This window comes from Amblyomma maculatum, chromosome 1 (genome assembly GCF_055883805.1).
Source record: "Amblyomma maculatum isolate TAMU_Amacu chromosome 1, ASM5588380v1, whole genome shotgun sequence".
In the NCBI taxonomy this organism is placed as follows: domain Eukaryota; kingdom Metazoa; phylum Arthropoda; class Arachnida; order Ixodida; family Ixodidae; genus Amblyomma; species Amblyomma maculatum.
In genome coordinates, this window is record NC_139344.1 from 370408733 (window position 1) to 370434634 (window position 25902).

Consider the following 25902-nt stretch of genomic DNA (forward strand, 5'->3'; position numbering starts at 1 on the left):
TTATAAAATTGTGAGGCTTATATTGAACTACCTCAGACACTTTATGCAGTGCGTCATGATTTCCATACTTTATTTTCACCATCCAACGCACGTACGAGTCTTTTTCTAAAACTGAGTGTGACGTCACCATTTCGTCAACTGGGACGTCGTTTCTGGCCATGAAAGCAGTTTCGGTTTCAATTTGCTGTTTTTCCCTTTTTTTTTTTAAATACTTCTAATTGTAATTTCGGAAAACGATTTTCTTGTGTTGAAGTCAGGACATGCCGAGGAATGTACTTAAACTAAAAACACAAAATGATGAAAAAGCCATCGGAGTTGCCCTTTAAGCTGCAACAAATTGATCCAAGTTATTTCATTTCTATGGATGGCGTGTCTCCGTTGAGTAAAGCTTAGTGGTTACTACGAGCATAGAATTTCAGAAAAAGAAAGTATATCAACCATCAGTTCACATTTTGGTTGAATATGTTAGTAAACATAACATCTTCCGCGCTTTCTTTACAGTTTGCTAGGTATAAATCTTTGGTGAAATGCTGAACGAGGGGTTTCCCGAAAAAACAAGGTGCTTTTTAATGTTAACGAAACAGTGGAGATTGCAGGCGTAGTGTTGGGTCGGACGAGGTGGTCCGAGGCGACATTAAACATGATGAGAAATTACTTTCTTATCCTCAAAACAGTATTAATTATAGGGAAGGAGTCATGTGACTGTAGGTAATCATAAAATATGTACACGCACACGTAAACCAGTAAGAGGACAATTTACTGAGGGGGAACAAAGTTGAAACAAACTCGCAATGCAATATGACCCCTTGACACATAAGCGGCGTGAACGGCTGCGATGGCCTAATACAGGACAAGAGACAAGCACGGAACACAACGCTGTGTTCTGTCCTTCTCCAATGGTTTAAGCTGCCGCCTAGTCGGCTGGAGGTGCGCGGCTCGATCCGTGCTGTCGGGGAGTCACCGGATTTTCATTGGGCATATGCTTTCCGTGACCTGGTGCTCAGATTTCCTGGGCTGAAATGTTTGGAAGAGTTTAATTAAGCACCACAGGCAACTGTAATATCCGCCCAACTATCCCTGTGAACAATGCGCTGATTGGGGCCGAAGCAACGCCTTACTCAGCTCGCCATTTCTGTATTGTTCCCCGTACGTACCTTTATGGTGGTACGGACCACTATTATTTCTTGGCCGTGCACAACATGCAGAAATGGGCGCTGCTATAGTACGAATATCGTAAATATATACTACCCCAAAGTTATGTGCAAAATGTTCTTTTTTTTTTCTTTTTTTTTTCAGCACTTTCGGAGGGAAGCTTAATTGCCACGGCTTCTTCTATGTGATACACTCGTGGTTATTAACAGGTTCACCACTGGTGATGATAGCAGCTCGTGGATGTCACTGCGAAGGTAGTCTGCGGTGGTGGAGACCTTAGTAGCCGTACGGAAGGAGTGAGGATTCAATACATTTATCTGCGACGTCTTGTTACGACGTTCATCTATAGTGTGGCTATGGCAACAGTCCGCGCAGTTGCTGTCGGTAATTTCGACCCCAGCTACTCAAAAACAGCTCTCTACCGACACGGCTGTTTTACCGTTTCTTATATGTTCAGTTCGCCTTACGCCGGCCCAAGGCTGCCGGTTACTGCGCCTAAAGGCGCAGCTGCAGACATATGCTTATTGTTTCGTGAGAAGCGGAGAAGACAGACGCCGCCGCTGACTGCGAAGGAAGGAAAACTCATTCCTGTCGCTCGTTCTGCAGCTGCCTGTCCGTAAGAGTAGCCTATAGGCCACGTGTCGGCGTTTTTCTGGAAGCAACTTTTCTGCGTTGGGAGTGACGTAAGCTTCTTAGAATGTTTACTCTCCCACTACTCTTACGAGGATGATGCCATAGGTTTAGGGGCGACAGTTAACTAACCTCGTGCTTTACGACATACACTGTTTGCGTTTGTGTGTGTGTGCGCGCGTTGTGAATGCGTGCATGCTTGAATGCGTCTTCTCGTTATATAAGTGGATAGATCGCTAATCCAGATAATCGACTAGCGATTTTTGTATAGTTGAGAGGCAGAATCTTATTTTTTTTTTAAATAATTGAAATAGGGCTAAGGGGTGAGGGGGTATGTGACATGTTAATGTTGCATATTTTTTACGCGCCTTGCTGGCTTTGGTGTTCGTTTGTTGCTCCCGATGTTACGAGAATGAAAAATAAAAGTGTACTAGATTATCTATGGCCTACATATATGTTAGGAATTCAGATAGGCTACCAGGGTTACCAAACAGATTTATGAAACAAAATATTAGTTTAAAAGATATCCCTTATAAAAGGTAGCGGAACTCTGTTTCGCACGCATAACGCTTCTTTACTCTTATCGCATACTCTTTTTTTTTTCCTTCAACGCATTATCTGTGGAAGACTGGTACTGGAATTGCACTTTCTGTACTCTATATCGCGCTCTTTGTTTAAACCATGTCAATGATTGGCTATGCTTTATGTTTTTGTACTTTACTTTTATGGTGTAGTTTTCACCTTTATGTGCTACTACATGTTATTTGTGCTAACTGTGCTCTATTTTTGTTTTCATTTTAGAGAACAATGACTTCTAAATCTGTTGTACTAATGCTAAAATATCGGGAGTCCGCAGCTTTGTTCAAACCGAGTCCTTTTCGGCAGGTAATACGGGATAGTCAAATGAGAAGAGATATATGAAAATATATAGATACATACCTCGCATGGCATCACAATCGTTAGTCGAGGCCTGTGTCGCTCAAAAAGAGAAAGCGTCTAATGGCCAGAGACATTTTCAACTCTCAGCCCGAGCGCCTAACATTAAGTCGTTCACCCTCCTTTCATCTGCACTTCCCCTTCCCAAGAACCATATATGCTTCTTTCCAGCCACCCTCCCTCCCTTCCCAATCAAACTCATCTAACCTAATGATGGTCAAATAAGGATTCACATAGTTATTTGATACTGGCCGTGGTTACCGCTTTCTATATGAAGCTGAAATGAAAAGGAACCCGTTTGGTGTCCGATGTCAGTGCATGTCTAAAACCCTGTTCTTAGTTCTCCACTGCTCTTATTTCCACCAACGTACAGCTCCTCAACTTAACTCACCATACTATTTAGACGGTTTCTATTTAGACTGACGGCCATACATTACGAATGCAGTGGGATCTGTTAGTTTAGTGGACCAGTTGTCTCATACCTGAACTTCAGAGCGCAGCGCAAACAAAAACACCGCAGACGGGAATGGCATTGCCTCTCTGAACACTGTAGACAGGAGTCACGGGACAGCGTCCACCCTCTTCCGCGTCTTTTTTGCGCTCGTCTTCTTTATTTTAGTGCTCGGTGCCTTCTCTCGTTACGCGCTTAGTGCCAGCACAATTCCGTCCGGTGCTGGCCTTGTCCACCCCGCCGTCGTCCCTTACAAAAATTGATATTGATTTCCTGTAGTCTGTTGCAGACTCAATAGTCCACTTAATGAAAATTTGTTTTGTGAGATTCCAGGACCATATATGGTAAGGTGGATGAAGCGAAGTTTAATTAGCACAGCTTTAGGGACTTGAGTCGCTGATATGCTTTTCTGCTTGAGTTCGGCTGCCTTTTTAGAGCCCCCCTCCCCTCTCTCTTTCACTGGCACCTCTCCCTCCACCTCTCAAATAACTTGCGCAAGTTCACGTGACCTCCAAGCTCAGTGCTGGGATCTGCGCGAACACTCCTGACAGCCATAATTTTTTCGCTGATATACAAGCAGAAACATATTGCTGTCTCAGTATGTATCGTGTCCTTTTCCTTGCTCCCGAGTTCCACCTGCGTTGTCATCAGCTTTGTGCTCAGACGAAGTTCACATGTATTGCATGCCGTTGTTGACCTACGGAGAGAGAAAGGAGGGAGAGAAAATGACATTCTGAAAGGAAAGGTGTAGATATCGGCCGGCTGCAAACGGACGCTGGTCTGCTACTGCACACTGGGGAAGGGAGGAAAGGGAAGTAAAAGAGAGTTAGGGCTGAATGGAGGGAAATGAGAACTATACCGATGCTACGGTAAAATGGTGGTAGTGTTCGTGGTTTTTGTGCTTTTGAACTGTGAATGGACGTTTCCGCGCAAAACTATGTCATGATGCATTGGCTGTCCTTGTAGAGCGAATATGCGATAAATGCTTCGAAAGCAGGCCAAATAGGTTCTAATGCCCAATAATGCCCTGTGTGCTTTCTTGACGCCGCATATATCCGGAAAGACGGCGGTGGCCTATAAAGGAGGCTCCACTAATTTCGCATTCGAGAAAAAAAAACTGCAAGTTAAAAATGGGACGAATAAGTGGAAGCGCAGCCTTTCAAACGTGAATGACGTCAGACATGAACAAGATGAACGATGGATAGAGCGCTGGCTCTGCTGTCAATATTTTATTGGCGGTGTTTCAGTTGACAGCCACAGGCAGCTCTGTCCCGCCTTATTCTCGTTCCTGACGTCTTTCGCCCTGTTGTATTGTCAACTCAGCTTACTGTTAACTGTTTCAGAAGCGGAAGACCAGGACCAGTGCTTGTTCCATCTGTGAATCTTCGCAGACCCAAGCAAGCTCTATGTTTTCAACGTGCAATACAAAGCTGACTACGCATGGTTGACTTTATACTCAGTCATTCACATGCATGCAGGTCGCCGCCCCACCATGGCCTACATATGTTTGGTAGTGTTCGTCCTGACTGCTGTCGGCATTTCCTGCACTCCGATTCCCCCTAGTCAGGCTCAACCGTACAGCAGGTCATTTTGGCTTAACTCCTTTCGGTCGTTCAGGACCGGTCCAGAAGGTGTCGTCGAGGGCCGAGATTTCTACGAGGACTCGACCGGCAGGGGCCGTTCTGTGCGTTACACGGTCGGAAGAGACGGCAGGGTTAGGGTCAGGGACGACCCAGCTGGTCGAGCTGCCGCGGAGAAGATGATGGAAAGCGTCCTGTCGGAGTAAGTACCTCGATCTCATGTGCCTAAATGTGTGCAAGGGACAGTGTCGATCCATGACCATCAGGTTTTTGTTGTGCTTGTTGCGAACGCTCACTATCTTTCATGACCTTTTTATTGAATAAACACGGCTTCGGCAGTGTTCCACCCATCATAATCAAATACCGCCATTGCCCCGTCTTGTGAGATGAGAGCAGGGCATCCAAAATTTTATTGAAAGTGATTTCACGGAATAGCGGGTAGAACGAGGGGAATAAGATCGCTATACACATGACAAGGGAACCGAACAAGCGGGTAGTCCCAGTTCGTACGCCAAGGCAACGTTTCGAGATGGGGACTTGTCTTCGTCGGATAGCATTAGACCGCGCGCTGACCTAAAACACCGGGGAGATTACAAAGTTTTCTCATTGCTCGCAAGGATAACTTCACAGGTCACGTCATTCGACCTCTGCTTCGAGAGAGTTAGGACGGGCCTAGTTGGGTGTACGTCTGTTGCAGAAGTTTGCGGCCCAACGCGCCGGGCAGAGGAACAGTATCGCTCCCGAGAGGCGGCGCTGTACCCGCCTGCGCTGCCTGGTGACGCAGCTATAAAGAGTGAGGAGACTTGTTCTCTTCCCCTCATCCCGCGGCTGAGAGCAAAGATGTGCGATATCAACCGCGAGATGAGGAGAAGAGAACAAGCCTCCTCACTCTTTATAGCTACGTCACCAGGCAGCGCCGGCGGGCGCAGCGCCGCCTCTCGGGAGCGATACTGCTCCTCTGCTCGGCGCATTGGGCCGCAAACTTCTGCAACAGACGGTACATGCTGCTTCCGTACTGCTGCTTGCTCGTGTCCAGTTTGTTTCGTTTCGTAGAGTTAAGCGCGTCTAGAGTACCAGCTCCGTTTCAAAGTGCCTGCTAAGACAGTACTAAGGTATCTAACCAGGGACTCGCTAGTCTTACACGGTATACCTTAAGTATTCAGGCATGCTCGTTCGAATTAGTTGAAAGGAGGACTTGCACCGTCTTGTGTAAAATAAAATTAAAAAAAAATGCCCGTGGACAGCTTCGTCTGTTCATTCGCCGTCGAGTAAGATATCTTAGTCTTCGATGGGTCGAGCTCTGCCTGGCAGTGTTCGTTCGGCGAGCGAAGATATGCTGCATTTATAGGCGCCAGCGCAACAGCGTCGTGGTCGCGGCCAGCAAATTGACTGTGTGCCCAAATGGGAGTCGAGCGTCAACGCTATGGCATTTTACTTGCTAAGGGCATATTTAAGAATTCCAATTTTTTAATTGGAAATATGAATCCAACGTTTTAATTTCTGATCCTTTATAAAAATGGTTCATGGAGTGTACAGTCCCGCCCATATTAATACAAGGCACACCTAGGCGATAAAATATTTTATCTCGCGTAACCCAGCATTTACCAAGAAGTACCATACACATATGTAAGCACATGCTACTCATGCCCTCGCGAACGGATACGACTGACAGTCGTATCCTCTCTACAGAAGGAGTTAGAAAATTTCAAACACCAGAGGCGTGAACCGTAATATTATGGCCGCACCTGTACACCTTTATTAAAACAAAAATAATAAAAGAGCGGCATTTTCATATGTCTTCTGTAAGGTATGGAGGCTTCCAGTATTTTAGTTTTAAATACGTTGGTAAGGCAGAGTGTTGAGCAAGGTCTTAGGAGGAAGCCTCTCTCGCAGCAGTGGTGTATCGCGGTGGTGTAGGGGAGAATTACAGTTTAAAATAAAAAAGAAATGAATGCCAAATAGATCTGAAGTTTAGGACAGGTGATGAAATATGAAAGAGAACTGTTAAGAGGGAAATAAAAGGGGTTTTAACAGATATTGCCTGCCACCATCAGCGGCCGGAGCCAAGTGACGACCGGGCCAACAGGAACCATTTGTACACTGTTCTCATTTTTAGTTTTTCCTCCTCCTCTCTGATTCTAACTCAGGCGAGCACCATATCTTCATCTTCATGGCCTGGGCCCGTATTCTTCAATACTACACTTTAAGGTTAAGTTAGAAAAGTGTGCGTGACAAAAGTCAGCTCTTGCTGAAGGGAAATGTTTGCCTCTTCATGATTTCACCTGTCTTGTGACAACTTGTAATGTCTTTCTTGTGTTTCTAATAGACTTAAACTGTCAGCCTTTGAGCCGCCTGCCTCTCGGCTACAGAGTTCTTTTCGGGGGTCAAACCGAGCTAATAGTGGGATTTATTTAGGATTTCTCTTATCATGCCTGTTAGTGTTTTAATTGCATCTGTTTTATTTTTTTATTATTATTTCAAGTTTCCTCGCAGATACATTGACTTCTAAGGCTATACTTAGTTGTTTCATAAACAAATTGGTCATAACACAGGTAATCTGATAGGGATAGAATTTCGTAATGTGTTGGCCAGAGCGACTCGAATGCTTAATACAATCTATTCAAGTAAAATGGGACGTGGCCATGAGCTGAAGTTGCCTTGGATTAGTTTGAAAATAGCGGAATGTGTTTCACATTTCGCTTCCATTGATATGTATGTTTCTGTTTCTCTTTCGTTTTCTATATATCGCTCCATTTCTTAGCTTGCTGTTCTTTCAGTTTCCTTTTAGATGAATTGTAGGAAGATCTGTAATTTCTGTTTCATCTCGTAGCTATTTATTTAATTTGCCTGCTGCTTCATGTCTTTTTGTTCCGGCTTGCCTTCTGCATATGGTAATTCTATTGTGTCTTTTCTGATATTTTATTTGGTTGATTCCTGCAATGGATGGGTTTGTGTCATTTGGATTTTTAAGGACTTCCAGCATGCAGATACTATCAGTAAATGTTTGATATATATATGGCGGGTATTGTCCAAAATGCAGGTTAGTGTTTTGCTGGTAGCCGTTGCATCCGCCCCAAAGGTGTTACAGCAGTGGGGTAAACAGAACCGTTTTTGAATTATGCAGCGACCCCAATTGTTGCCTGATTATGAACGAAACGCCGGTTTTGGTTGTTGTTTTTGACCCATATCTGTGAATTGTGTAATCTGCTAATAGGTTAGGTGATCTTTGTATTGAACTCTAGGCCGTTGACCGGCATGGTATTTTCATAGAATCGAACGATATGCCGCCCTAAGATAATAGGTCCTTCAATTTGAAATGGCTTAGCTGCTTGAAATGTGTGATATATTTCTATTTCGCTTTCGAATTCAGTATGTGTTGATGGAATGTTATTCAGCCGAGATATTCAGTGTGATGCTAGCTCTTGTTCTCCATGCTTTTGTACGTTGGATAAGGCAACACATTTCAGCATCCGCGCGTACAGAAAGCAAAGTTGTCTGTATAGCAGACAAGTTGGAAAGTTGAGTTACAATACAACGTGTTATTGCCTACAGCTGCAGCTGTCCACTTCCAACACAAACCAACAGACTCTTTTATAAAGAAGTGAATATAAACACGATAAATTGCGTTACACGAGACTTTACGCTTTCTGTGACCGCTATTCACAACCGGGGATAATTATTTACGGGTTGTGTAATCTTAAAAATAACAATGCTCTCATAGAATTACTCTGCTTTTTGAGCGGAAGGAATGCTTGCAGAATTCTTTTCAGTATAACTAGCTGACGCTTGTGGAATTTTATACGTTTGTTTGCCTGGGTAACGTTTATAATACTTAGCTTACGTAGCTGTAGTTCGCTTGATTTAAAGAGCCGCGTTTTCTTTATAACAATAATAATTTCTTTTTATTACAGGCCGCTGCCCAACTTACCGAACCTACCCGAGTTACCCGACTTACTCGATTCACCCGACATGTCTGACTTCGATTTAGAGTCCGACTTTTTATGAGACTCCAGCCAAGGCTTTACCTACGACTACTGCGCGCCTTCCTATTCCCGTACCTTCGTATTTGCACAGCTCGCAGCGCAATTTTTCGCTGTACAAGAATCTCGCATGTGACCAATAAGCAAATTAGATGCGCTAATCCGTGCGTTGGGTTTGTTGGGGTGGGAAACTGCGGAAAATTATCACGCTTGTATAACTTGTCGGAAGTAATTAAAAGCGAAGAAGAATAAGAGTACGGAGAACACTTGTTTTCTTTTCTTATTGTTACGTTTAGTAAATGTCGAAATCGAATATTTGTTTCACAGGATAATCGATTTGTCAGCATTTAATGAAGTAATTAAAGGTTTCGTGTAGATTTATAGTTCTTCATATATCAAATCGCAGTACCAGGTTCAATAGGTACAGAGGACAGAGGAAGCGCCGGCAAAAGGCTTGTGACGCCCCTGCATGTCCAGTTGATTTCCGAATCACGTGCTGACGACGTGATGCAATTGTATTGTTGTGTTCTTTTTTTAGCGTAAAGGCTCAGCAGAGTCGTCACCTGTTTTATAAACAATTAAGGATAAAAAAATTAAGACCATTTTTGTAAGTTTAGCGAGAGCAAAGACAGCAAGAGACTGTTTTCCAGCATTGCCTTTAGTGAGCCTCAGATAGCAGCCCCCATATACTTATTGATCTCACTAGACCAACGACCGACTTGCAACCTGCTTGGTCGGCGAGTCGGGGAGTTGAGATTATGGTTGCCCTTACCTTAGCAACTGGGCAAACTGGTTAACGTTACCGCATGCTCCTGTGCCAGTTTTCCACGGCGAAAAGTGGGCTGAATCGTGTTTTCCTGCTACCCATAACTGACCAGATGGAGAAAATAGGATAATTTAGGCACCCTGCCATAGGCGGACGTGAGCAGCACATCCAGTTGTTTCTGCTCAAACAAGGAATAAATTATGGCTTCATCTTTTTTATATTTATTTGACTTTTTTTAATTCAGACAATGCCTCTGATCTTGCCACTGATCCCTTGTCATGAAGAAACCTAGCATGATGTCCCGAATTGCAATCATCCGGGCTTTGACAGTGCTGCTGTAAATGCAGTCCACTAGAGACATGGAGATCGCGAACCAGTAAGGTGGAGAGGATATTCTCGAGCGTTCTTGCCAAATGTATGGATGAAAGAAACTAGAGGGACCCAGTCGAATAGGGTGACCCAATCGCTACAGGAGATAGTAAAGGAATAGGGGGGCGCAACAGCGCAGAAGGGCGAGGGGTGCAGTTTTTATTCTAAGCTTGCGAACTCGCGCTCCTCAATTCCCCTATCTCCCTAATTAATTGATAGGGTCAGTCTATTCTAAAATTGGCTAATATCAGCTGATTCCAGTTAAATGGCTTACCTGACCGGCAAACGGATTCTCTTTTGCAGGAATGGCCAGACGTATACACGTAATATACGCTGGACAGGCCATACAGCTTTCTTACCTCTTCCCTCCCCCGCACCATATTGTGTTCTTAAAGTGTGTGTGTGTGTGTGTGTGTGTGTGTGTGTGTGTGTGTGTGTGTGTGTGTGTGTGTGTGTGTGTGTGTGAGAGAGAGAGAGAGAGAGAGAGAGAGAGAGAGAGAGAGAGAGAGAGAGAGAGAGAGAGAGAGAGAGAGAGTGAGTGAGTGAGTGAGTGCGTGAGTGAGTGAGTGAGAGTGATTGAGTGAGCGAGTGAGTGAGTGAGTGAGTGAGTAACCGCTTCTAAGGCCGAATATGAAAAGTGATTGTTGATCTCCTATATCGACCTCGAATGGTGAAATCTTCCCTGAAAATATTCAGCGACGCGCGTGGTTTTACTAAGTCCATGAGTAGATCCAGAGCAATCCGGTTTGTGGCGAATGTCCTGCCCTGATTTTGTTGGAGATTATGAACAACACTTGTTTTCTTGCTAAAACATTCATATTAAAAGCAAAACTGCAAGTTTCATCAATATACCGTGATGTTGAACACAAATCAGGTAAAGCGAGAAAGACACCTGGTGTATTTTCATAAACCTGGTACATAACGCCCACATACCGCCGCATGCTGGCTACTCGTGCCATGTTTATAGTTCAAAGTAAACAGACACTTTGTGCACGTATAAAGGGCCAGGTGGTGAACGACCATTTCGTGCAAAAATATACTTGCCATCATAAGTTTTTCGCTTTATGAAGATCGCTTTACAGCTTTTAGCGCAGCAAGAGCTTCCCAAAAAGTGTCTTTACAGGAAAAACAAAAACAATGTTATCTGAGACCAGAGGCAATAAGTGTCTCCCTTTGAGTGCGCATCTTGAAGTACTTTGGTTTGGGCTAGTTGGTTCATAGCTGATGTTTATTCAACATCAGCGCACCATTTTAAATGCAGCGCTCACACATGGTGCATGATGACAGCATTGCCAGTGCTCCTGTCCTATGTGACATTGCCAGTGATAACCTAAAGCAAGTCGGATGTCCTGAGGGACTCCATTTTTATACGGTTGCGTGAAGTCGACCGTTATAAAAACTCTATAGTCTGCTGGGAGAGATTGCAGAACAGATCGGAAAGAAGCTCTGACAAGAAAACTTCATAGCGAAAAAGCGTAAAATGGACGCTGATCCTGAACATTTCTGAACATCTCACTACTTTGGCGCAATTACTAAACAAGTCCTCATCAGTGCATCTTGCTTGCGGGGAAAAAAATGATTGTGTAGGACGCGGTGGTACAGGGCTCCGGATTGATTTGGGCACCCGGGTGTTCTTTTCTCAATTTCGCATCCAACGAAATGCGGCTGCCGATGTCAGGACACGACCGTAGGCAAGCAGTCAAGCTCCATTCGCACCGATTCACAATGACAGGTTGTTTTTTCTCTAACATTGATGTACCAAAATGTCACCTTTTGACCCCATGTTCGAAAAATATGGTGATAGGAGGTCTAATCTTTACAAAGATGCATAGCTACTGGACTAGAATGGTACACGTCTACGAGAGAATTGTTTTCTGGGAAAATTTTATTCAATCACAGAAGCAAAAAGTTATGTTTACGAATTCACTATTAGAAAATTGTAATATTTATTACTAAGTAATAATTCTAGCTCAGTTGAAGAGGAAAACACGAAAAAAATAAAACACACCGTAATGAGACAGGTGTTTCAGGTGTTGAGAAAACAGACCTTAACTAAGCCACTGCTGCTGAGTGTAACAAATTGAATTCCAAGCGAAAGCAAGCGTGATGGCGGCAAAAAGTTGTAGCTGGGCGACTGAGATTAAAAAGTTCGCGGGGGTCAAGTGGACGAAGCTAGCACAGGACCGAGCTATTTGGATAAATATGGGAGAGGCCTTTGCCCTGCAATGGGCATAGCCCGGATGCTGCTCATGGTGATGAATCTTGAAAATACCATTGTTCACATTCGCACAAAATTACTTTGTTATGAAGCTACAAAACTTTGCTGTATAGAATTTATTTTAAGGTAACTGGTCGACGCTTGAAGACTTCTGTGCGCTTGCTTGCCTGCGCAGCATCCATAACGCGTAGATTTAGCCAAGTAACCTTTTATTTTCTTCTTGATGAGAGATTTGCTGTATGTTTTTTTTTTTATTACGGGTAGCTTAACGACTCGTCCGATTTGTCTGACTTGCCCGACTTTCCTGCCTTGCCAGCTTTACCTGTCTTGCCAGCCTTTTAACCGACTCGAAGCTCAACTTTAGATATTTATTAGGCTTACCGCGGCGTGTAAATGTTGCGTTACTTCCTGTTCGTACACCCTGCACCTGCAGCGCCATTCGGATTGTGCGATAAGCTCGCGTGTTGCGAGCCGTGTGCAAATCACATGTGTTAATCCGCGGGCGTTAAATATTCAGTGGTTGTGTATGGCATTAAATTATAATTGTTGTTTTGCTGTCAGTAAATGATCAAATCAAAACAAGAAATAAACCCATGAAGGGCATATGAATGCACTTGTGTTCATGTTTATTACTTTGAGTGAGTGCAGAAACCGAATATTTAGTTCGACTTTCTCTATGTGCAGTAATCCAGGCAAAGCGCCTTTTTCAGCATCTGTAGTAGAGGCCTTATAGCTTTGTGCGCAGGAGCCTATCTGGAATTCAAGGCGCCTTGTTTTGCTGAAGACGCGCAATACCATGGCTGTCGAATTATTAATAAATTAGGTGCTAGGAAGTCGCAAACGGTTTTGACTTCCGGTGTCGGTGAATGGAAGGCGTCAGAACATATACTTCAGTAGTGGACTTAAAGGATAATTAATACGCGGGGTTTATAGTTTTCATACGGGAGGTGGTGGCTAATTACTACACCAGGGTGGCCAAGTCATGTTCCTGCCGGTGAGGGAGTGCGTTTTCGGTGATGGTCACCGGGATCAGGTCGCACCCGAGTCCTGGTTATGCAAGTTCACCGACTAGCAGATGTTTTTTTTTTCTTTTTTTTTGAATTCGGCGGATTGGATCGGAAAACTCTTATTGCCAGCATTGAGCCCTATGTGAGCGCTAGATTGCTTCGAGCCCGTGGCTCCTCGGCGACCTTGTGAGCCCACTCGGCGGCCCGGACTTACGTCAACGGGCTTGAGGTGGTCGGTATAGCCGCCCACCGCTCTAGAGAAGAGACTGGTAGTTACGCTGGTGGCGGCGCTTTTTTTTTTATTTTTTAGCTGCATAGAATGTCATCGTATCCGGCTATCTCGCCGCTTTCCGTGCAAGTTAGATTGTGCTATGTCGGGTACATGTGTGCTAGTTTCGACGAGCTAAAGGCTCGCGTCAGGAGCGGACGCAGCGCTCCATCCTGCCTTTTAATGCGAAAGCATTTCTTGGCTAATTAGTGACGCGCACAGAGCCTGCCACCGGAGCGTGTACGCACGAACTGCCACTGAGAAAACATCGTGCCACTGCCAGGCATCGAACCACTATCCGTCCCCTCCTCACCCGATCGTGCATACCTCTCCACGCTGACTACCCGAGAACGACTTTCTACTTTGTCGGCGTACGGATGCAAGGGGGTGCTGAGGGTAAGGACGTCGGTGCCAGTAAATAAATAAATCAAATCAGCAAAAATTAAAAGAAATCTTGTCCTGGATTCAATGGCGTAGCCAGAAATTTTTTTCGAAGAGGGCTGGACGTTGCTGCTCAGCCTCCTCCATATCGAGATACCTGTCGCCAACCTAGTCACCTCCCAACTACACCATAAATTCTGCATGCCGGGATGCAAAGATTTCACGGAATAGTACCATCCGGGGCTTTCATTCCATCGAGTATCCTGTGCATGTATTGTTTCAGACGAAAATCATTTGTTTAATTTAGCAAATGAAGAACTGAAAATTCATCATAGCCAGTTTTCCAGCCATACAATTAACATTAGTTCGAATATGTAGTCTTCCTGACGGACCCGCTGATGAATGGTTGCCTGCATTCTCTCCACTGTGCTTATAACTTTGATTATAGTGCAGCCTCTGCACTCTAACAAACTGAGGTGTTACGAACAGACGAGGACTCTCAGGAGGCCACTTCGACGGACTTTATACCGGAGCATACATAGCGGCTAAAAACATCGAGATTCAGTGCGAACAAGAGGCCTGAGAGGGAGAAGACAACGCGGCTTCAAAAAATCGAGTATGGCCTGCGGAGGCTGCGCATGAGGCGTCGCGCTCCTAGTTTTTTTTTATTATTATTTTCCACGCATTCCATCTCTGCCTGCTTTGTCAGCTTGTCTGATAGTATGGCTTGTCTACTTTGTATGGTCCGATGAACTATTTCAGAAAACTAAATGTACCTTTGCTTTGTTTCTTCCCCCCAAAATCTCTTTTTGTGCGTGAAAAAAACATACTGGAGACAGAGTCCAGATTGATTTCCAGCTCTGGTGGTTGTTTTGGTCTGCGGTGTATTATTGGTTTGGGGGAGCTATAGAAAACGTTTATAAATCTGCGCATGCAAAATTCAACACAAACCAAACAATGAATCTCCAGTTAGACGCTTTGCGCCATCTAGCGAGGTTGACACAAAACACCGTAGCACAGCAGTCTTTCGCGGCTCTCGCTAGGTAGCAGAGCCTACCTACGATTCTTAGTCCAAAATGTGTGTCATAAACGGCAAAGGCAAAAAGAAACGAACATGCAACAGCTAGAAAAGTGCATTCGCGTAACTGCACCTAAGCAGAGTTAAATGAACCACTGGAATTTTGAAGCGAAAGTTTCACTACGCCAGGTTTTCAAGCCGTCAGCATGGAAACAAATTTTACCTTGAAAAACTTTGAAGGTCACGAACTTGTCATGCAATGCTGGTTCATGTGTCTACAGAATGTGTGTGACAGATACCGCGCCTTTCCTGCAAACCAATTATAAAAATTATGAAAAGACCGTGGATTGAAAAGGCGGTGTTACAGAGGCTATCGCTGCAACACTTACAGCTTTCGCTCTGTAACTAGGTTAAAGCCATGCTTAAACTCCCACAATTTTGAAGCGATAGTTTCGCTGAGAGAAATAAATCCAATGTCACTATGTGCTTTCGATGACCATCAAACATCTTCGATGTCAAGTTGGAACTTGCCACAACCACTTTGGGTAGATATGTTCCCACCAAAGATCAAAGTCAAAGTTCAACTGATGTGGGAAGTAGCTTAACGCGTGAGCAGCTACGCGGTGAGACACATGATCGCTGACGTCAATATCGAGTGCGCAGCCACGCCACGGATTCAGAGTAAGCCAAGTTCAAACCAAGACGAACCTCCTTACGTATCACCGGAGGCTCTTCCTAGCCATAACAAAAGAAATACCTTCTGTTGAATAAAGAGCTTTACCACGTGTAACCGTGCTTCAGCTTTCGCTTCACACGTTTACCCGAATCTAAACCACAGCCATATTTTTGTCGAGCTTGTCTGGCGGCGCGTATATATCCGCCTGATCAGTGTAATCGTGAAAGGAATTACTCAACTTGGCTCACTCTTCGGCAGACCTAACCTCGAGCTATACTGTGAGCCATCTCGCTTCCCATGTTCACCGAGCGTGCCAGTACCCATATTAGTTCTACCTCCCTTTGGTTCAGGTCTTGATATCTTTGGATTCATTTTGTCCGGAGATCATGCCACTCGCGAAACTGTTTATTTATTTATTTTATTTACAGGATACTGCCGGTCTCAGTTTGAGGCCTTAGGCAGGAGTGGGCATATCAATAATACATCAAGAAAACGAACATAGAGAAAAACATCGCAAGAATTTAAGTGAGAAGAAGAGACGAAATCCAGCAATAATAATAGTAACGAAAAGTAAAGCGCGACAAAAACAACAAGGCGCTTACGCAGCAGCATGACACAACCACGCATGCTCAGTCACTTGAGCAAGAAACTAAATGTACAAACAATGAAAACAATCATGCATATGAAGCACTCAAGGCATTGCGCACAACGACACGATGGTAATTCTATTTTGCTTCAATACTGTTAAGCATGCCGCAGAATGACCTGGACCGTCGGGCATTCCACTGTACTCGAGGTGAGCGCATTCCACTCACGTACTGTCCGTGGAAAAAACGAGTTTTTAAACACGTTAGTCCTGCAAGAAAATTCTTTAATTTTTTTCTAATGATTAGATCGTGTTGGGCGCTTAGAAACTAAATTAATGTACACATCCTTATCTATTCCCAGCGTATCATGATATAGTAGGTACATATATTTCAGTCTGTCCCTATACCGTCTCAATTTTAATGGCTCTAATTTTGCGTTGTTTAGAAGAACCGTCGGAGATACTTGCCAGCTATAACAGTTGAATATAAATCTAACCGATTTTCTTTGAATGCTTTCTAACTGTGTTATGTTTTTCTGGGTATACGGGTCCCATACTACTGAGGCGTACTCAAGAATTGGTCTAATGTACGTTTTGTACGCTAAAAGACGGATTTCTTGTGTTGATTGTCGAAGCGACCTCCTCAAGTAACCAAGCTTGCGCATTGCTTTTTTTGAAATATATGACATATGCTCGTTCCATCTGAGGTCAGATGTAATTACGAGCGACAGATGTAATCATAGCGACTTTGGAACATGACTATACACAAATCCGTGTCAGGCGACGGCTAGCTTTGCCAACTGCTTTGACCACGTCTACCCAGTTCCCAGAGGGGCGATTGGCATGGGTATACTTCAAGTGTGCGAGCCATATTGTATGTGCTGCTGTATTCGCGACAAACGTGATCTCTTTCAGCTGTGTACTGGTTGGAACAAGTGCTGAGCATTGAACTGCAAAATTACTCGATCCTGGATTATTTCTATGCAAACATGAGACTTGCGTTTTCCTGCCGTTATACATCATGCCCCGGTGCCTCATTTCTCGGTTCGCATGTGATGATGGGTGAACAGGGACGTGTTCGGTCGGCTCACGCTAGCCACTAACCTACGGGGGCTTCTATTCTATGTACGCGAACTTTCACTAGAAGACAAAACTGTAATCCTAAGGCTTCCCCTAACTACCCAAATAGCATCGCTGTTTATCCGGATCGGCATGGCATACGATATGCTGCACGCTTAATCTGCATTCTTAAATAAATCTCTGTCTCTCCCTCTTTACGCTTCCGGCTTTTCGGTTGTTCACTCGTGCAGCAGGGCAGCACGTCTTCGCCCGGTACGCTCGCTGGCTTGCTGGTGTTAGACGTGGGACTCGGGTGCCGCTCGACGAATCCTCGGCCGCATCGAAGCCTGCTTCACCCAGGAAAGAGGAAAGAAGTGCCGCTGAGCCGAGGAGTAAGGAGTTGAAGGACGAAGAAGACTGTTTATTTACATCTTTGAAGTGTCAATCAAGAACCAGAATCGTAACTGAGAAGGAACAGCAATTCCCCTAAACACTCGTATATTTTTATTGAGTTTGTCTTCCCTACTCTCCCTAGGTGAAGGGCGGGACCATAGTTGAAGGGGTGTCCTGCAGTATCACGCACTTTCACACTTTTTCGCTCTTGATGACACGCCTCCAAAAGAGTTGGGAATTGGTGGTGAGGAGGAAGCCTTTGAGGTGATCAAGATGACGGCACAAGAAGCGCCCCAGTGTCTACCGGTGGCTGAATGCACACCTGCGTCAAAGAAACCGACGCGCGCCGTCAGCACGCGGAGGGAGACACGTAGCTGGAAACAGCTCCCTTTGCCCCTCGTCCGGCTACCCAGAAAGGGGAACGCCCGTGCGGTCGCCTTTGCGGTATCGGCCCGTACGGAGCCAGTTGAGACCTTTTGTCCCCGACGGTCCACTCGTTACCCCAGTAGATAACCAACAAAAGAACACCGAGTTCTTCGGCTCGTCTATGCTACTGCCTCAAACCGCGTCTCGCTATCGTCGTTCTTGACCGCTCCACCTCTTTCAGTCGGGAGGAGTTCTTGCCTCGGTGGTCCAAAGCGGCAGTTCCCGTGCCCGACTCGTTGTCGCCATTTCTAACATTGGCCATCGTCGATGTACCAGCATAGGTCTCAAGTAGAATCGACATGTCTTTTGACATGGCCGTGAGGTAAAAAGTAAACAAAAATTATTTTTAACATTCTGTTCGCCCTATCTGCACGTAAACATGTATTTTAAGTACTACGTTGTTTGTTGTAAAACTTAATGCAATATCCAGAGAAATCCCGCAATCCATTATGTACTCGCTTTATGTTGATGATCTGCAGATTGCATATACGTCTTCTAACATAACCACGTGTTAGCGGCAAGTACAGCTAACCATAAATAGTCTAGCCACATGGGCAGATAAAAATGGGTGCCAATTATCTCCACAGAGATCAGTAGCTGTTCTGTTTGCCCTAAAACGAGGCTTGCATACTGCCCCAACCTTACACTTAGAGAAAATCGTACTACCGTTAAAAACTGAACATAAATTTCTGGGAATTACCTTTGACAAAAAGTTGGAGTTTTTACCCCACATAAATGCCCTCAAAAAGAAAGCTTCTCAATCATTAAACATACTTATTGTCAAGAAAACACTGGGGGTCCGACAGGACATGCCTTCTACATATTTATCAGTCTATAATACGCTTTACCCTAGGTTATGGAAGCATTGGGCATGGTTCAGCGAGACCATCGCATCTCAAACGCTTGGATCCACTACACAACATGGGATTGCGCCCCTCAACTGGCTCATATAGGACATCTCCAATAAAAAGCCTTTATGTTGAAACAAATGAAACACCCCTTAAAGACAGGAAAACAATGCTTACATGTGCATATGTACTGAAAATAAGATCCTTACCGAAACACCTATGTCACCCGATAGTCACAAGCTGCCCATCTAGAAACCCCGAGCAATCAAACCGCTAGTCCTCCATTTTGAACACGAATATGCTGGGAATTAAAGCATACTGAATTCACTTCCAAATATTGCCCGGAAACTAAGCCCACTGCCACCCTGGTACCATTTTCCCTCTGTGTGCGAGTTCACATAAACCCACTTTCAAAAGAAACAAACACCGCACGAACACATAGTACAAGAGTTTTTGGCACTAAATGAAAAATACAAAGATTATACAGAGTTCTATACAGATGGTTCTAATAGTCAGACGGACACACTAACCGCGGTTATGCTTAACTACGGTTAGCCGGAAGAACCGTGGTTACAGGAAACCGTCATCTCGCCGCTGCCACACGGGGATTAGGCCCACCGTTCGGTGGTTTGACAGCGATCACGTGGTTTCCAAATAGACAACCAAATTGCCATTAATTTCTTACAATAAACGACTTAATAACACTACGGTAATGTTTTTATCCACAAGGTATATGCACGTTGTGCAGCTACACGTGAATGCGCTATAGGGCCCTTCGTCCATGGCTTGCAGGCCAGCGTTGAGGTCGGCAGCAATCGCCGCATAAATGCGTGCGTTTCTCGTACAGGCCCGCAAAGCGTGGAGCCTCTCCTCCCACAGCCGTATTAAAATCATCGTTGCTTCATGCGACCACAGAAGTCTCCTAGCTGCAGCCAGATATGCCAGAGATGCAGGAGGCACAACGCACCAACGTTAATAGAACTAAGATCAGTTGCAAAACTGAGAGCTGTTTCGCGGCGCCGCCACCGCTGGCTGCTTTGAGTGGCGCTGCAGTTCTACCAGGCTCTCGTCGGCCCGAACGTGGGTTGAACACGTGCAGTGCGGGCAGCATGAGTACAGTGCGTTCCCGACTCGGCTGCTGCAGTGATCGTTTTTTGTGCTGCCTGTGCTAGCATGCAAAGTTGAAGGGGCTACAGTAACCATGCCGACGTGCTGCGTGCCGGGCTGTGCGAGCGGTTACAAGAGCGACAACACAGCGAGGCGTTTTTTCTCGGCTCCGAGTGACGCGGATCTCCGTGCGGCATGGGACCGCGCGATTCCGCGTGTTGACTGGAAAATTTCTGACAAATCACGTGTGTGCGATCTTCATTTCTACGATGAAGACATACTGAAGACGTACAGTCATATCATTAATGGCAAGGAAGTAAAAATCGATAAGGGCAAATGGAACCTCGCTGAAGGATGTATACCGAAGGTTTTCCCTAACTGACAAGCGCTCATTTGTCCCTGGAGTGCTCAAGCACCCTTCAAGCTCCCTGACTGAACTGGTAACTGGCATCAAGTCAGTGGTCGAGCGACAAACTAAGACAGAAAAAGTTTTTGGAAATCTGTTCTGTACCTGCTTTTGAGCAGGAAGCTACCCCGAATAGGTTGTAGCCTGCTCAGTTCGCTGTGCAAGTGGTGAAGTTTTATTTGGCAATGCGGATGCATTTTTACACACGATTCCTATCCGAGAGGAGCAATATGTGACTAGTCAGGTTAAAAATGCAAGGAAGAAGTCTCGCCTGCTGTAATTTGTGCATTCAGTAAAGTGTGAAAAAGTGCTGTGAATAAAATGTAAAATTACATTTACTTGTGTGTCTATCTGTATCCCACTGCGTGAAAGGTCGCAAAAAAAAAAAAAGAAAAGAAAAGTACTTGCGACGCGGGCGCAGTCCAGTAACGATAAACCCACAGTTGGAAATCCCAAAAAGACTAAATTTTATTGTCTCGAGTTGTTGGCATCTAACCTCCTGTGTAAGCTCTCTTCTCTTGCTGGAAGAAAGAAACCGACAACTCAAGAAGCAGAAGTTCGCTCTTTTCGCGGCACAGCTATTGCGCGCGGCGCTCGGCTAAAAGTCACATGCATGCTTATATATTGACGAAATGAATGCAATGCGCAAAATTCGCTTATTCCGTTAAACTGCACCACAGAAAATGCGGCTCTTTGCTGCAAAAGCGCTGGTATTTTTATTTTTTTATTATTATTATTTTTTTTTTTTTGTTAAACATATGCACATGCATGCGGTTGAGCAGAAACTGCAGAAACATACTTCGAACTGACGATGAACCTTGCAATGATCATATCTCTAACATTATTGCACGTTTCTCATATGCCACTTCGGGGAAGAAACTAGCAAAACAACTTTCCTAAAAAACAAAACAACGGTAGCGTTGCCTGAGCAGCGCTCACCTGTATCGCTCGAGTTGCTGCAGTAAAGTTTTGCAGCATGCTCGCCACACACGGTTCAGATTTGATTGGTGACTGTGAGTAATTAACGATAAGTACGGCATTTAGGACACCAAGTAATTTAACATTCCCGAATGCTACATGCTAAGCTGAACGGCCGGGCCCGCAGCGTTTGATTGTGCTTCGACAGCGGCCAAGCAGCGGCTAGATAGAGCCTGTTTCGACGGCAGCGCCACCGCGCGTTAAAATTGACGCGCCGCTTCAGCAGCATGGAGAACCCGGAGAGTTTGGCAACTGATCTTAGTTCTATTAGCGTTGCAACGCACGTACCACTCAGAGACGCCGCCATCTTTACTCTGGTTCACGGTTTGAGCGATGAAACCGAGGTTGCCAAGCTCGGTTCGCGCCAACCGTAATTAGCGGGCTAACCGCGTTCGGTTCCGCCGTGTGAACAACCGTAACCGCGGTTACCGATAACTACGGTTATCGTAACCGCGGTTAAGCATGCCCGTGTGACAAGGGTAGCGCATTACACTGGAAGCGCTGTAATACAAGATAAATGGGAGAAAGTAGTACGTTTGCCCGAGTGTTCATCGGTTTTCACAGCTCAGTGTCGTGTCATTTCTGTGGCTGTAGAAGAAATATTACAGAAAAGTATTGGAAGCAGAATCATTTATACATATTCTCTGAGCGTAATCACAGCACTGTATCACAGAAATGCTACAGAACCAATAATCGGATACATAATACATAACGTAATAGCTGCAGAAACACAGGGGCAGTCAATTAAGTTTTGCTGGTTACCAAGCCATGTTGGAATCCGCGGCAAAGAGAGAGCTGACACATGTGCCGCAGCAGCCTGTAATGATGAAGTACAACTACTGATGAAGTACAACTAGTCAGCATGCCACATAGAGATGTTATGAAGCTGAAAGGGAAAACTGAGATCAAAATGGCAGGTTTCATGGAACAATGAAATAAACAATAAATTATACTTTGTTAAACCAGTCATTGAAGAATGGGCATCGTGCAGTCACCAAAAACGTTTTGTCGAAGTCATTTTATGTCGGCTTCGCATCGGGCACACGCACCTAACACATGGCTTCATTCTTAAAAAAGAAAACAAACCTTTGTGTGAAGGGTGTGAAAGTGAACTAACAACAAATCACATTCTACTCTAAACTAGAGAAATTAAGACAGAAATATTTTGCACCATTTTACACTAAACAGATCCCTTTTCATCCCAGACTGCTTTTGGGAGAATATGCAATTGTTGAAATCTCTCACATTTTCGGGTTCCTAAAGGAAGCAGTGATCCTCAACAAGCTATAAACATTTAAAAATGGATTGATCACATTCAAAAAGCAGAGACAAACAACCTTGTTCTTGGCGCATGATAGCCTTAGTAGTTTATGTGCCGAAAATCCCAACACACAAACACCAACACCGTAAATAACTGGCATAATATTTATTGCGGTTTACAAGGCATTACGGTCGTTATAGTCCTGGAGGCAAGGTCGTTACATTACGAGAGCTACAAGCGTATGAAAACCGCCCCTTCACGCCAAAAGGCTTATTCAAACTTTGTCACGAAATCTTGGAAAACTCAAAGAAAAATTCCTCCTTTTGAACTTGCCTTTGGAGTCATAATAGATTGCGCACAAAAATCTAGCGTACTATTTATTGCGAATTACGCAGCATTACGGTCAGGTGTTCTACACGGTGAGGCGCTAGTTGTGCCCACCACGGACTCTCTCGATCTTCAGAGCTAGGTCGGTTCAGGATCGCAGAAAACGCTAAGGTCAGCGATAGCTTGCTACGAGCAGATAGGGGGGAAATATGAGGAGTCTGCTCACTAAGTCTGCAGAAGACGAGCAAATATGCGCATCTCTGCTGGTGTACTGTACATTGCGTCGTCTGCCGCCGTTGATCGCATGCACCTGTGCGAGTTACAGTGATCATCGGACCTTACCCTGCACAATTGTGAGTGGATACAGCTGTCTGCATTGTTGGAATAGAAAAAAATTTACAAAAAGTGAAAATTTCTGATATTATTTAGCACCTTCTTGAAAGTCGCGAAGGCTGAGAAGCAAGCAGAATGCGGACATAGATTTACCGATTAGCCTGGAACGACGTCTGCCGTATCTCAGGGTGCGTGGGACGTTTTTTAAGGTGCTTCGTTGATTCAATCGTTTCTTTTTAATTTTTATTTTATTTTCTTAGCTGCCTTCTGTCTTCGCCCGGCAATGATGAGGGCACTTCCGATAGTAATTTCCGCGCTTTGTGGACAGTCGGACGGATAAATGACAGCAAAAATGTACCATTAAGCGCAAGGCTGGTGCTCCTGTATTTCTTGTTTATTTGAAACTCCCGCCTCAACGACGTGATTTTTTTTTTCTTCAGTAAACTTCTTCAGTTTCAGTAAAATAGTTCTCCCAAAATGTATATTGAATATATACACCAATATTTTGAAAACTAATTAAAGAAATTTAGTTTGACAGCGTTAGTCGGCCTCAGATCCCTCAGATGGCAGCACCGTATGGGCGAACAACTTGCAACTTTTGCTGTGGGCAGCTGTGATTACGCTTGCCCGCAACTTCGCAACTGGATAAACTGGCTCCCGTTACCGCATCTTCCTGTGCCAGTTTTCCGATGGCGGAAAGTGAGCTGACGCGTATTTGTCGGCGACCCAGAACTTGGCCCAACGGCGGACTGCTGCGCTCGTAACCCACTTGAGTCGTCGCATGGAAGTGACACCGGTGACATCGTGACGGATTGCAATCCCTCGGACCCGTTTGTGCGAAGCGGGCGAAACTATGGGCGACCAGGATCTGGCGATCTTGTGTTTCCAGCACTGCGAGAAGCGCGCAAACGTTCTATGTCTCAAGCTGCCTAAAAGCTGTCCTATCTGTGGCCTCGAACTTGAAGATGCCGAGCTTCGAGTGCCTCCGTTCAGGATACCGTATCCGTTTAAGAACTCCCAGAAGTCTCCGTGTTGTGTCGTGATCAAGCCATCGAAGGGCGACTTTCTACAGTAAGTATCGTGTCCTAGTTTATGCCTTCAGCGTGCTCTGTCATTGGGAAGTGAATGGCGCTGCGGAGGGTAATGGAGAAGTGCCCAACTTTCGCGAACTAAACTATCGGCGTGAACTACTAAACTTTGTCCTGCCCACACATATCTGACGTTACGTTCGCGAATATTCAGTGTAGCGCAAAATAACGAGGACGACGAATAAACACAGGAACAACAGGGCTAGTACTGACTATCGAATGTTTTGCTATGCCAAACAAGCATTGCACGGTTCCATGTGGGGGAAACTCCTACCGTGATAGGTGTATCCTGCAACTAGCTAAACACTCCAACAATCATAGTTCCAACAGACGCGTAAAGAACCGCAGGTGTATCGCCAAGTCTTGGATGAATTTGCTACAGTATACGAAATCCCAGCCGTCGTAGCAAAAGCAGTGTCTCAGTGGCTGCTTTATAAATAAAAAGCATGCGACAATAAAATATGCAAGGGCAATCAAAATAATCTAAAAGCCGATGGCCTCTTTTATAATGAAATTGATTCCATGTCACAGGACACTAAAATAGGAAAAAAATAAAAGGCATACGACAATAAAATATGCATAGAAAAGCTAGCAACGGCAGTCAAAGCAGTCTAAAAGCCGATGGCCTCTCTAATAATGAAATTGAGTCCATGCTAATTAGTGCAATAGACAGTGACTTTATTTATATTAAGGATTTGGTAATCTTTCTTGCACTTTTTTTTTTGTCATGATCTTGTCTTTGTCTTTTGGCTCATACTCAAATCCACCTCACCACCTGTGGTTACATGCCTTTTAAATGTTGACAAGGTGAGCATGAGACAAAGCATCATATGCTACACATATGCAATGGTTATTTCCCTGTCATTAATACATTGTCCAATTTGGACAGTATAGGGAACTTGCACGAAACTTTTGGAGTGTCATTTTCCTGTACAGTGCAGCAAACGACCGTGGAGCGGGCCGCGCAAATAGTGTCAAAGCGATGGTCTACTGTGCAGTCGTGGGCTGTAATAGCCGAACGCAGACTAAAGTGCAAAAGGTGAAGTCCGGACAAAACGACTGCGGGTTTTTCAAAATACCAAAGGTACACTTGCACGAATGCGGCAACAAGACCAGCGATCGGAACATTGCAGACGAGAGTGACTTATGCGTGCACCTCGAATGTTGTATGTACATTGAGGCATGGGTTGTAGCAGGAGCACGCCATTCTAGCTTCACGTGTTCATTTTGCAGGTTGGCCGTCTAAACTTTTCGTTGACTGCAATCCAGTTTGGGCCCCATCGGTGTGCACATATAAAAACAAAGCAACCGCGGAGCCGTCCCTGACTTAAACCACAAGACGCACGGCTGCGAAAAAAGTAAACAAATTGACCAGTGCGACATACGCGCTGCTGTACATCGATAATCATTTAGCTATCTGACATGAAATTACGTGCACGCACTTGGTATTTCCGAACTGCTGAAAATGCCACGTCTGTTGATGCGTGCAAGCCACTCTCATCTGTGATGTTCCGATCGCTCCCTGCTCTCAGCGTTTCGTGCAAGCTCCTTATAGGTACTGCTACACGATAATAGTGTTTCATAAATAGCGCAGATTGTACACTTTGTGAATTGCATGGAATGTTATTTTGTGTGTTCTTTATTTTTTTGTTTGGACA

At 44.8% G+C, this 25902-nt stretch overlaps 2 protein-coding genes across 3 annotated transcripts in view; both read left to right on the top strand.

Annotated features, from left to right (window-relative positions):
- LOC146208180 (solute carrier family 41 member 1-like) overlaps nt 1–25902 on the top strand; it is an 81180-nt gene that overhangs the window by 42800 nt on the left and 12478 nt on the right. The window lies entirely within an intron of this gene.
- LOC146208182 (uncharacterized) lies at nt 1691–9100 on the top strand. Its single transcript, XM_084591803.1, has 3 exons — nt 1691–1835; nt 4648–4951; nt 8661–9100. The coding sequence occupies exons 2-3, from the start codon at nt 4662–4664 to the stop codon at nt 8752–8754; spliced, it is 384 nt and encodes a 127-aa protein (XP_084447929.1). The 5' UTR covers nt 1691–1835; nt 4648–4661; the 3' UTR covers nt 8755–9100.

Excerpts from the sequence above, each read along its gene's own strand:
- LOC146208182 (XM_084591803.1), top strand. The coding sequence starts at position 4,662 with ATGGCCTACATATGTTTGGTAGTGTTCGTCCTGACTGCTGTCGGCATT. Across the intron at positions 4,952-8,660 it reads ATGGAAAGCGTCCTGTCGGA|GCCGCTGCCCAACTTACCGA; the intron begins GTAAGTACCTCG and ends TTTTTATTACAG.